This window comes from Pelecanus crispus, chromosome 1, assembly GCF_030463565.1.
Source record: "Pelecanus crispus isolate bPelCri1 chromosome 1, bPelCri1.pri, whole genome shotgun sequence".
Taxonomy (NCBI): domain Eukaryota; kingdom Metazoa; phylum Chordata; class Aves; order Pelecaniformes; family Pelecanidae; genus Pelecanus; species Pelecanus crispus.
The window spans coordinates 81,566,316-81,579,014 of record NC_134643.1 but is presented as its reverse complement, the minus strand read 5'-3'; the positions used below and the strand labels follow the sequence as shown (position 1 = coordinate 81,579,014).

Below are 12,699 nucleotides of genomic sequence, written 5' to 3'. Positions count from 1 at the left end.
AATGACTTCTTCCGTCTCTTTTTTTCCTCAAGAAATGACCCAGACAAACATGTCTTTTAAAACTCGAAGACAGGTCTGCAGGCGACCAAAGTTTGTGTCTTCTGAAGATGTGCAGAAGATAAAGAAAGGGTAAATGGTGCTCTTTGGGCTTTTTTCATGTTTCAGAAGTAATTGTAAGGCAAAATGGCTGCTAGCGTTGGCAGTAATTATGCAAAGAATGCAGCTGTTACTAGAAGAAAACATATCCATTTGACTGAACAGAAGCTATATCACAAACTGTCGGCTTGGTGTATCGCCTAGTTTCTGGGGTACATGTTACTCCAGGTACTACATCCACAGGACTGGGATGGACAGTTGTTTCTTAAAGAAGCAAGTGGAAGAGTACTGTGACAACTGAATGGCAGCATGCAAAGCCCAGCTCACAGAATGAGGCTGTTTCTTTGTGGTTTATTTTGTTTATTTTTAAATGTGGGAATTGGCCAAAGGGGATGCTGCCAATTTAAATGTTCAGAGCAGGACTACTAACACCTTGTTTTCTGTTTGTTTGCAAACAGCCAGAGGGATTCTTCTATTCCAAATCAAGCCTGTCCTATCCACTGGGATCAATCTGCACTGCCTGAATTGGGATACAAGGTATCTTATCTTTTTTTTTCTTTTTTTTTTTCCTCTCGTAATTCTGATGGAAAGGCACAACTCGAAGAAGAACGCTGCTTAACTGAAGCAATTGTAACTGGGTAGATGCTAAAAATGACAGCAGTGACTTCTTGGGTGGGTGTGCTAAAGATCTAGGTGATCTCCCAAGAGCTCCTGAAAAAGGTGCCAAATTCCCATAAATTTCGCCTGCATTTTAGGCATCTATTCACATGCAAAAACAAAACTCACCAAATTCAAGACAAAAAGATTCACTGTTAAAAAGGAAAAAAATGGCTTACCTGGGTGACTCAGTGGACCAGTTAAGCAAGGAGCTTCCATGAAGTGTGTATTTCTTCACTAGAAGCTGGGCTGAGACCAAACCCTTTCTGTGTAGGCCATTATAAAACCATCCAGTAATAATACCATCATGGCTGTTGGTAGATAAAGTTTGGATTGGAGACCTGGGAAAGGAAATCTATATATACTCTTTCAAGTCACCCAGTACTGTGACATACATCACAGATCTGAGCACAAACCATAGCCTCAAGGAATGGCAGAAATAGAGTTACAGCCAAGAATATCAAAAAACATTTGCAGTGATCTCTTCAACAAAACAAAACAAACCCCTGCCAGCCCAAAATCTATGTTCTATTTGGTCTACCAGGACTAAAAATGTGCAGGTGTGTTTTAAATTACTAGCTCTAATGGTACTAAGAAGCAGTCCTTCTGGAAGAGCAACACAGCCTCTGGAAGTACTACAGTATGTCAGAAAAAAGGCTTTTCAGTGTTACACTTGTCCTTTTTTGTAGTGGTTTTGACCCTGATTAAGGAACAGCACATAACGTGGAGCATAAGAGGTTTTCCTTGTTGACTGTGTCACAAAATCTTGTATGGTGCTGACCGAGTTGTATTGGCACAGATATCATGATGGCTAGGGACAGGACAGAAGTAATATATTTCCAGAATTCTTTCTGGCTACTTGCGGTTGACAGACATCTTCATTGCTATTCTCACTCTTTGCATTTTATTTTCCCTAGTGTAGTTACACTAGCAGTGGCATGAGAACCAGAAATATCATGTCTCAGCTTCTGTGGGCTGGTTTCTGTTACTCTGTTTTGTGCTGAATGTTTTATTTTACCCTGACCACCCTCTTGTGATGGATTATGCCTTACTCAAGGTAATGCCAGTATCTGGCTGTGTGTGTATAGCAAATTCATCTAAATACAGTTCTGATGAAAAATCAATTTGTAAAATTTAAGTCAACTGCTCTGTACATTAGCTCCCTTCAAACAGCTGTTTTTCACAATTAGCAAAAACCCCTAATTTTTCAAGATTGTAAAAGCGTCATCTGTCCAGCACCTGCTGAATGAACTAATAATGAGTTTATGTGGAAATCTGGCAGCCAGACCTTTTGAAGATTTGGGCCTGTGCTATTATGAGCTCTGTCAAAATAATAAAGGATATAGCTAATCAGCCCTTCCCTTGGCTTATCAGCAGCTTATTTGATTAACTTAAGCTTAATTTTTTGAAAAGAATGCCAGGAAGACAGGTAGCTCAGATCTTTTTAGGTCTACAAAGTTGTATATACTTAACTGCTTCCCTTATTTACTGTGAGAACTTCAGTTTGAATTTTAGTTGAGTCCATTTCTTTGGGTGTTTCTGGAGTCACTGAGGTGAGTGTGAGAGGCTTTGGAATGCGCAGACCCACGGTATCGCTGGTGGTACTTGTGGGGATGCATGACATAGAAGGATCATCTTGTTTCCCAGAGCTCAGTTTGCTTTCTGAGTTGGCGTCTAAGAAAACCATCTCTTATCTTGTAAACTGAGTGCCTTTCACAGGAAAGGAAAGGTTAATTCTGCACCTAAAAAGTGACAAAGCCCACAGTACCTGTTGGTGCTAAAAGTGAAAGTCTGGGCTAGATTAAATCTTTCTGTGGCACCCTAAGCTTGTTTTTTTGCAGTAGGTAATATTGGGACTGGCTGGGATTCTGCATGCATGTGGTGACCATCATAACAACTGACAATTACGACTTGAGGAATTCCCTTCTCTTCAGATATTGACAAATAATCCTGGCAAAATTTGCTGCGCTGGAAGTGATCCGTTTTAAAAAAGACCACCTATCTGAGATAGGGAGAAAGTAATCCTTGTGTAAATAAAGCAGCTCTGTTTTGGTAACGTTGCTTATTTTTTGAGTGTTGCAGTGCAATCTGTAAATCATTTCGAATCATAGTTCTATAGAAAGTAGGGTGTATGAAATGCACAATGGAAATTGCTAACACCAACTGGAAAGTTGGTGTGGATCTCTTGTGTCTTTGGTTAATAGCCAAAGCGGAATTAGTAGTTGGTAAACCTTTTAAAGGCAAAAAAAGGAACTGATATTGTCTTGGAACTTCATGGTGGGTTTTAAATTGTATCTTTAATGTACAACTGAGAAATGCGTGCAATGAATGTGTGTTTTTATGTCAGAGGATGTCTTTGTGTGGCTGCTATGTTGCCGAAGCCTGACACGCATGCCAAAGATTGCTGTGCTGTAACAGGAATGGGAGCTGATGCAACATGAAGAGCCTGTCTGTGTACTTGATAGACATTAGTTCTAGTTGGGTCACTGTCGCTAATACAAAGTATGCTGCTTCCAACACCTAAGTTAACCAGAGATCAAGGTTTGATATCACGGAGTACTGTTCTTGTACAGTCATACGCTAATAGAAATTATTGTCAGGGCAGCGATTCTTTCTCTGCCTCAGAAACTCCACTCCTTGATAGTGACTTAGCAAATGCTTATCCTCTCTAGGATTTTTGTTTTTAGGTCTGAAGATGAAAAGAGCTAAAGAAGTTATGTTGCTATGAAGTATAACCTCCGATAGCAATGTGGTGTTACCTTTTATTAGCAGGGGAAGTGTCCTCAGGGAAATAAGCACAATCCCACAGTTTTAGGCAAGAGAACTGGCTTTGTTGCTTGGAGGCCATCATATGATAAAATAATTGAGGTACCTTTCTTACAAGATTGGGCCTTGTATCATGTGGCTGACCCTTTGTTTTACCCAGAAATGTTACGGTTACTCAGTAAAAGATGCAACATAACAAAAGCATATTTGTAGTCTAAATAAGAATTGTTTATGTATAAATAAAAGATGTAATACTGAAATACAGTGACATAATTTTCATCTTGTAGGTGATGGTGAGCAACTTGAGCTGTGGTGTCACAGAGCATGCAGATAATAAATACTCGCCCATCCAAATTGTTTTATGTGTTGTGTTGTAAAGAGGCTTTGCAAAATATTCTTGTATTAAGACATGGGAAATGTCATTCAACCTTGTAAAAGCTTTTTAATAAATTCACAGAAATAATTCTTCCTTGTGCAGCTGACTTTATTCTTAATCCTTTTAGAAGACTTTCCTGTGATAGGCCTCTTCTTCAGTAAATATTTAATGCACAAGCTGGACATGGTGTCCAGAAGAACAGTTCTTTCTTTATATGAAGCTGTGAAATACAAGTCCTATTTTACCTCCTCTCTAAACTCAGCCTTCTAAACATGGACTTTTGCCCGACAGGGTAAGATGCTGATTTCATATTACCTCCTAGGATGACTGCAGCTTTCCTGCTTAAAACAAACTTTGTTACGTGGGATGTTGGGCATTTCACTTTAAGACATCTTGAGTCCCCACTTGACTTAGGCAGCAGTAACGTGGAAAGTATTACCAAGTGACGTCAGTCTGCCAGCATTATGCATCTTCAGTCTAGTTTACAGAAGAGAAGTGTTCATTCTAGAAGATTAAAGACACAGATTCCTTTGGAGAAAAAATTGGAAAATTTATGCATGACATAAGCAAGCAGAAGAACTCGAATCATGTTTTAATTACGCTTTGCTTTAACTTTTCTTTGGGAAAAATGTGCATTTCTTGATGGATTTTTAACCACGGAAAGTGTGGATTTACATATTAAGTGTCTGTCCTAATTATTCACATAGTCACAATCTAAAGCATTAAATTAACCTTCAGAAGTATAGTCTGGGACCCTTCTGAAAGTATATCTGCCATAATTAGGCTTCTGCATGTTATAAGCTAACTGAAGCTTCATGTCTTCTTTTGGTTTGTGTTTTATAGGCAGTGGAGATCAGTAACACAAGCTCTGAATACAACCTAATAAAGCAGCTATTTCTTCAGACTATGAAAAGCTACAGTATCCTTAAAATACGGAGGATTCAGAATCCATCCCTCTGGAAAGTGTTTCAGTGGTTAGTATTTGTTTCCTCATCCTTAAGGGGAGGGAGTCTCCAAGAGCTGGTGTCCTGTATATTCGTCCTAGGAAAGGAAAGATGTTACCACCCGTGCTTTAACATGACTGGTATTTCCTTCTTAGGGGCAGTTTCAGGATTGAAATTAAGTGTCTAAGGCCTTCCAGAGAATGCCATGCTCCTCAGGGGAGGTTACCTTTGCATGACTCCTCGGAAGATGCGGGGAGGGGTATGGACAGAAAGACAAAAATTATGCAGAATTGGGATGAGGATACCCACAGTGATGCGGAATACCATATTTTCTCAAGGATTGAACAGTAACTGCCTGCTGCACACACCTTCTGTCTGTTACAAACATTTATCCATTAGAGTATATGAAATACTTCCTAAAAAAGAAGTGGGCAAGGGTAAGGGTGCTTGAGCCTTTTTTTTTTTCCCAGGCAGATTTATTTAAGGCTTCTTCAAGAGTTTGAGCACCTGTGCTGAATGAAGTCAGTACTCACTGAGAAAGAATCCTTATGCTTTAACTAAATGAACTCTGAGTTCCAGAGCTCCTTTCTGGTTTTCAACATCTGCATCAGTGATACTGAACTCCAGGTACTTACACCAAGCTAGATACCAACAGATTTGAGCTGGTGCCAGTGACAATAAATGACCGTGTTCAGGTTAATTTGGTAGCAGATTAAGCTGTTGCATAGAACAGTTTTCCAGTTTAAAACAAAAGCACAGATACTTAAGGGAACTATTCAAGGACTGTATGGCATGGTAATGGAGAAGAAAAATACTGCTCAAATAAGTACTTTCACCTGCAAAGTGACTGAACCCAGGAGGTCACCAGCTAATAATTTCATAAAACCTTGTCATCTAGCAAAACTTGAGACACTTCAAATCAGGTAATAGTGCATACCTTTTCTTGTTATCCTCCTGCAATGAGATAATTAAGCTAACCAGGCAGAGTTTAACATTGCCAAATTCTCAGTGAACAAATTTCAGTCCATTGCTCTTAACTTTTCATTTCCGCAGTTTACCAGTTGGAAGGATTCTCCCCTCTCCCTGGCTCTGTTTACTTCATAGCTGGTCAATTCCTGAAGACTATTACTGTCTTGTCCACTTCCACAGCTTCTGAAAACCTGTGGCATGTCTGGATGCTGTGAAGTAGTGATGGGAGATACTAGTTGAGCCTTCCGTTGCGATTCCTCTTTTGATTTCAGGTCGTAGCTCAGTCTGACTGGCCTTAATCAGTCAGGTCTTCAGTGGTGAAAGAAGGCTCAGTTTCTCTCCTTCTGGCTCTGTCCCCTCAGCTGCACTGATCCCACCGAGGGGCGGGAGCTCAGGGCCTACAGCAGTTTGCGTTCGCTAGGGGAATGCAGAACAAGCTGCCTCTAGCTTTTACCCACTGCTGGAGCATGGAGGCTCTGCGGTCAGTACAGCCTCTGCTCCGCAGAGAGTTTGGGGGTGGGAAGGGACTAGAGACATTAAAGCAGAACTAGTAGGGCCCTATAGAGGAGCAAAAGGTTGGTACAGTGGGGATTGTAATAGTGTCAATGCTTACTTCAGTTCACTGAAGAAAGCCAGAATTATCTAGAATTGCTGGGCAGTAGTATCAGTATATTGCTCATCTTGTAATTGGTCATCATACTGGTAGTCTGTTTCATCTTCCAAGCTGACAGAGGAGAAAGCAGACTGGAAATCTCATCCAGCTGATATTTACATGTACTTTAGGTACTTTTTTTCCTTCTTTAAATGCCTTTTTCCCTTTTCTTCCATGGCTCACACTCTCCTCCCCTGCATTTTTCTGTTAGGCAAAAGGAGCAGATGAAGAGGGAAAATGGAGGGAAGGAAGTAACTGAAAAGCTCCTGTTCCATGGAACCAAGACCTCCTTTGTGGAAGCCATCTGCCTTCACAACTTTGACTGGAGAATTTGTGGAAGCAATGGAACTGTCTATGGAAAGGGTACGTAGAAGTGACTCTGTGTGTTAGACGTCTACTTAGACTCCCCTGATACTAGAGCAATCAAAGTTTTGAAGTCTTTAACTCTAGAGGGTGAAATAAAGTGGTAGGAATTGCTATTATGATCTTCCTTCCCTCTGGAGAGGACAAGAATTTGGTTTGTGTGGGGGTAATCTTTTCACAAGGTGATAAGAGAATTAATGTAGGGATTTGAAAAAGCCTCTGTTGCTGTAGGTGGGATCCTGTGAAGGCTCAAGGTCATAATTTGAACTTGCCAGAGAAATGGCCGCTAGTCTTCATGGCAGGGAGCAAGAAAGGTGTGCAGTCCCTCAGTGTGGTTGTGGAAGGCCCTCATGTTTTCTTGTCTATCCCTCTCATCATAACAGACATACCTGTAGTGTTTCCATATGTTTTGGTTTTTCAAAAATTATTCCTAAAATAGCAAATTCTGAATGGAAATTATGTGGTGAAATCCTTTCTCTTGTAAAAATTTCTATGGTATTATGTAAACTGGGTAAGAGGAGACCTGTATGTTGGGTCAAATACCTCCTGAAAAACAAGGGGATGCTCAGTTTTTGCTGTCATTCTATACATACTCCTTATAACCATGTTTTCATATAATTTTCTAGGAAGTTACTTTGCTAGAGATGCTTCCTATTCCCATACATACTGTCAGCCTGCGGTGAAACCAAACCTCATGTTCGTGGCTCGTGTATTGGTTGGAGATTATGTTAAAGGCAATGCAACCTATGTTCGCCCCCCGACAAAGTCTTTTGACGGGCTTCGGTTTTATGACAGCTGTGTGGACAATGAGTTAAATCCCTCCATTTTTGTTGTCTTTGAAAAATACCAGATTTACCCAGAGTATATAATAGAGTATGCGGAGGAAGAAAAAAAGTGTATTGTATCTTAGAGGGATCAGAGCTGTTTGTATCCCTCATCTTATTTTCTGTATTGCAGGTGTTCTCACACTTGGTGACTTCTTTCCTTTTAATACAATCCTTTGGAATGTTAATCCAAAGAATTTCTGTATTGAGGAGGGCTGGCAAAACAGATGTTACATTTGTTGAGACTAATTGCCTTGTATTCTCCTCTTTCCCTCTTAAATGAAGCATAGAGTTTGGATAACTGTAGCAGAAAAATCAGAATCACAGGATGGGAAATCGAATGTTATGACTTCTGTGGGGAAATAATTGTAAAGGCATTTTCTTAGAAATAGAGTAGAGAGGATTTCTCTTTGCAAACAGTTCAGTTAAGAGAAAAATCAGCAGTACAGTAGTTTTTAAGCAAACTCTAGTTTTTAGTAGTCAAAGATTCTTTTCACTGCAGAATACGGCTGTTCTTGAATTCTAAACAAGTCGGTGTACGTAAGGATGACTTAGTTTTCAAAGTGCTGATACTAGTTTCACGTTTAAAATAGTAAAACAAAAAAATAAAAAGCTTCTTTTAAATCAGTGTCGTAAGTTCTCAAGTGGAGAAGTTTCATCTGTACAATGGCAGCCACTGTTCGGATCAGAAAATCATTGGATCAGATTCTTCTTGCGGATCTGCAGTAACTTGCTGTGTGGCCTATACAAAAATAGAGCTCAAGTGAAACTGTGCAAGTCACAACCTATGAATGAGCAGGTACTAAAATTTGGTGGTTTGGCTGCAACTAATGGCCGTAAGTACATAAAAGCTGTGTCACAATGAGCCAGGCATTCAAGTGAATGTGGCCACGTATTTTCTCAATATCAACGTTTGCTTAGCTATAGGACAGGAGAAACATCTTAAGCATTGATATTTTCTGTCCTATTTGTATACGTTAATTTTCGTTTTTCCAGAAATATGACATGACTGGAAGAGACCAGTACGTTCTCTCGAGGCCAGTGGTAGAACCGCTGTCCTAAGACGCTTCGTATACGTGTTCTGTTGCCCACATTGCTTTGGGCAACTCGCTGAGAACTCGCTGACAAGTGTAGTTCCTCTTTGTGTTTTGAGGTAGCTGTGGGTGATCCTGGATACTGCTTCCCTGGGTCTGCTTTTGATAAACTTGCTTTGTCTCTGTCAGCGATGTACAACCCTACTAATGGTGGTAAAGCCCTTTTTTATTAAGCTACATGCTTTTTATTGTCCCCAAAAGAAAATACAGAAACTCGTATAGAGTTTCTACTGAATTTTAACAGGGAGTTTGTAAGTTAATTGAACTGAAGACCCTCTGTACAAAGATGTCTTATTCAGGCAGTCTAGCTGTTAAGAGGGGAACTGTTGCCGAGGATGGAGGAGCAGTAATTTTTGCTTTCAAATAAGCTTTACAGTAACACAAATAGCTTCCCAGTTATTTGCATCTTCGATACAAATCTGTCAACCACATGTACTACTCAAAGTTTGCAAGTTACCAAGAGGATGGAGAAATATATACAACTAGGAAATCTTATTAAAATTACTGCCTTAGAACTAAATGAAAACATGCGTCAGTAGTGCATTAAAGGGGAAGATTTTACCACTTTTTAACATCTCTCTCACTTTTGCTTGCCTGTAGAGTTCCTGAATCATTGAGTTTTGCCATATTTGCCAATAAAATGTGTTTTCACTCACTTTTTGCTTGTTAGTGTGCAGTTTGTCTCCATACATAAACTTATGGCACATCTAAACAGACCTAGTGAACTAGACACTTAATACATGTGCTCAGTGTCTTTCAGCTGTGTTTCTAAACCGGGGACACTGCATGGATGTAGTTTTGCGTTTTACTGCAGATGCTTAGCTAAGTATGAAGGATAGAATGCAGTCTGATTCATGGAGAACATTTCTGTAAATGAACTTCCTAACTAACATATCCTTAATATTAAGTAAGTGCTGTGGAAGTTTGGTTGGATTCCATGTAATTAAACAGCTGCTCTGAGCAGCTGTTAAAGTCCTAAAAAAGGGGGGAAAGACTAAGGTGAAGTAGTAGCAGAACTACTGGTTCTAATATGTAGTAGTCAGGTATTGACTTATTCAAAGGATATACTTTTTTGATGAGTACATCAAAAGTATCAAAATACAAAGTATTTTACAAAGTATCTAGATACAAAAAGTATCTAGATGAGTAACTTTTAAAGAATCTGACCTAAACACCTGTAAGACCCAGTGCTGCACTTCCCCCCACACCTGTAAGCAAGAAGAGAGGCAAGTCCATGGAGAATGCCAGTGCAATGCTGACAACATCAGTCCAAATCACAAAATCTAGAGGAGGGACAAGGGAAGGAATGGGAACTCCAGTGCTTGTGTTTCACATCATTGTCAAAACTGCACTTCCATCGGTCTGGCAAGAAATGCTGCCGGATGGGGGTACAACTCTCTTCTGCACAGGATATTGGCTATTTAATTGGTGGGGGGGCTGGAGTGTAGGTGAGAGCCGCTCTGGGGAAGGAAGGAAGGAAGACAGGAACTTCAGTCTGGGTAACTGAGCTGAAGAGGGAAGAAAGCTAGAAAAAAAACCATACTCTGAATGCAGGAGGATGGAGCATGAAGGAAAAAAAAACCCGGGTCTCACTCCTACTGGCACCTCAGCCTCTTCCTGAGTGACACCAAGAAAAAACACCTTGCAAGAGAACTGTCGTGCATGCCACAGGCTGGCAGTAATCCTTTGCCCTTTGAGCTTAGTAAAAGGCATTGCGTGTGAGAGGAAAGGAGCAATGCCTTGTGTGGCAGCTGTGTAACCACTGGGCTGAATTATGGTTCCAGTCCTTGCTGCAACGAGCCAGCTTCAAGGTAAGAGTGTGTTTTCATGATAACCAACAGAATTTTGGAAGTAATTTTTTTCATTCCTAGTGACTGAGCAGAAGCTGTATTTGCTTTTTTCTTCTGGCAATCCTAGCACTGCCTATTGAGACTGCCACTTGTGGGCCATGTTTTTGTCTGAAATAATAACCGTGTAACAATAGCACTTCGATTTGTCACTGCTGATGCTTTTCTTGAATTTCTGGATTGGCTAAAAGCAGGTTATTGACTGCCCTGCCATATCTACCACCTCATTCACTAGCCTTATATTACAGTCTGATTAATGGCTTTCAGGGAATCCAAGAGGTGCAGAAGAAGTTTGTTCAGAAAAGGCTAAAAATGCATTTGCTAAGGGCACACTCTGTGTTTAATCCAGTAACCACCTTCTTTTAGGCACAGCATTACCAGGGCTCTTCATGAGCGCAGATACTGCTGCTCTTAACTTCTGGATGCCTTCTTTTTGTTCCCGTCTTTAAACTGAGGGAATAACTACCTCTCGTGTTTCAAGACACAGAAAGCATTGAGAGAACAGCACCACAGAATGCGTTATGAGCACTGTAAATTTTTTATTTAAAAAAAAAAAAAAAATCTTAGCAAGTTTGTTGCATTTTACCTCTGAATACGATTTTTTCTGGTCTACCCCTGTGAGCTGGGGTGCCAACCAGCAAGTTTGCTTACAATGAAGCCAGATGGAATCCTAGCAGTCAGCTGGTCAGCAGCTTGGTTAGTTGTGTCTCCTCCCTCCACCCCGCCCAACAGCCTTCAGGTATTAAGATGGAGAGTGTTGCGAGGTATCTGTGAAATGGAATAGCGTGAACAGTTTCCCAAGGCTCTAGGGCTTTGGTTTGCTTCTTGGCACATTTAAGCCTCTGCAAAAAAAAAGATGCTACGCTGGCAACAGCTCTGAAGCAGTGAAAGCTGTGAACGTGCAGCCCTCTGGCACAGCTGCTCTTTGGGTTCTTGCATCTCCAAGACAGGGCAGCTGCGAGTGGGAGTCTGCAAGACAAGTGCAATGCCATTTTTCAGGAAGAAGACTCGAGGCCTCAGAACAAGCCCATTCACCAATGCCAAGTGTTGTCGTGGCCTGTGAGACTGCATGGTGGCTGTACACAGGTAGGCATGATACCCTCTCGAAAGGTCTTGGTCAGTAGCTATGCATACAAAGGAGTTAAAGAAGCTATCACTTGCAGAGGTTCCTGCAGCTGACCAAGGCCTTTATTTTGTTTTTGAAAAAAGCTGTATGTATGCCTTCATCAGGAAAACATGGGTTGAAAACTTGTTTAAAAAAACCATGCTTCACCCTGGGTTAATAAATGTGGTCTTGATTTGCAAACAAACAAACAAAAAATTACTCGAAACCAATGTACCTGCTACGATAGTTTGTCACGATACCACTGATGCTGTGATACGCTTTCTTCACCAACAAACCCAAGAAGCTGTAGTACTGGAGGGCTTTGGGGTCAAGTGGCAGGAGCCTAGGCAAGGCCTTAGATGATGGGTGACAGTTGTGCTTTCACAGCAGTCACCTATATATACCTACCACAAATCATCACACTAGGTCTTAGTACAGCTTAACAGCACTACCAGTCTAAACCAGACAGGTCTTTAACAATTCTTTTAATGGGTCCTAAAAGCTAGACCCACTGTAGCAAAGATTTTCTAAAGAACCTTTTGGTTCAGCTTGCTTGATGTTAACAGAATCGTTACGAATAACTGCCAGCACCAGGTCTGACAGTAGTGGAGTCCAACAGAACATCGCCAGCTCCCTGTTTTATTGCATTGAGCTACAAGAAACAGCTAACGCTGAAGAAGCTGTAGGGGTAACTGAGGTGATGGTGTACATGGTCTCAGCACAGATGACTAAGAAAGCAGTTCAGAAAAGGCTTGTAAAGAGGGGGTATTGGCCTTGCAGCCACTCTGGGGATCATGAATAATACCATCAAAGTTAAAAGTAGATGTTTCCTGATGTAATGCTGGCAGGGGAGTTACTGCCCAGGCTCAAATTCTGATGCACAGCACAAAGGAGTATTGCTGCCCCTCTTAATCCAGAAAACGAAGTGCCAAGGAGGCTGCGAGGGATGGATGTGTTTGCATAACCTGTGCAAAACCAGTATCTCTTTTGTAAGCAGCAGATGTTT

General features: G+C 40.9%; 1 protein-coding gene across 1 annotated transcript in view; it reads left to right on the top strand.

Annotated features, from left to right (window-relative positions):
- Positions 1-9,360, top strand: part of LOC104035854 (protein mono-ADP-ribosyltransferase PARP12) — a 30,393-nt gene extending 21,033 nt beyond the window's left edge. The window contains exons 10-14 of the mRNA XM_075716835.1: positions 33-129; positions 555-633; positions 4,739-4,869; positions 6,672-6,823; positions 7,450-9,360. Of these exons, the coding sequence (XP_075572950.1) occupies positions 33-129; positions 555-633; positions 4,739-4,869; positions 6,672-6,823; positions 7,450-7,733 (743 nt within the window). The 3' untranslated portion in view covers positions 7,734-9,360. The remainder of the gene's footprint in view (positions 1-32; positions 130-554; positions 634-4,738; positions 4,870-6,671; positions 6,824-7,449) is intronic.
- Positions 9,361-12,699: the final 3,339 nt, after the last annotated feature.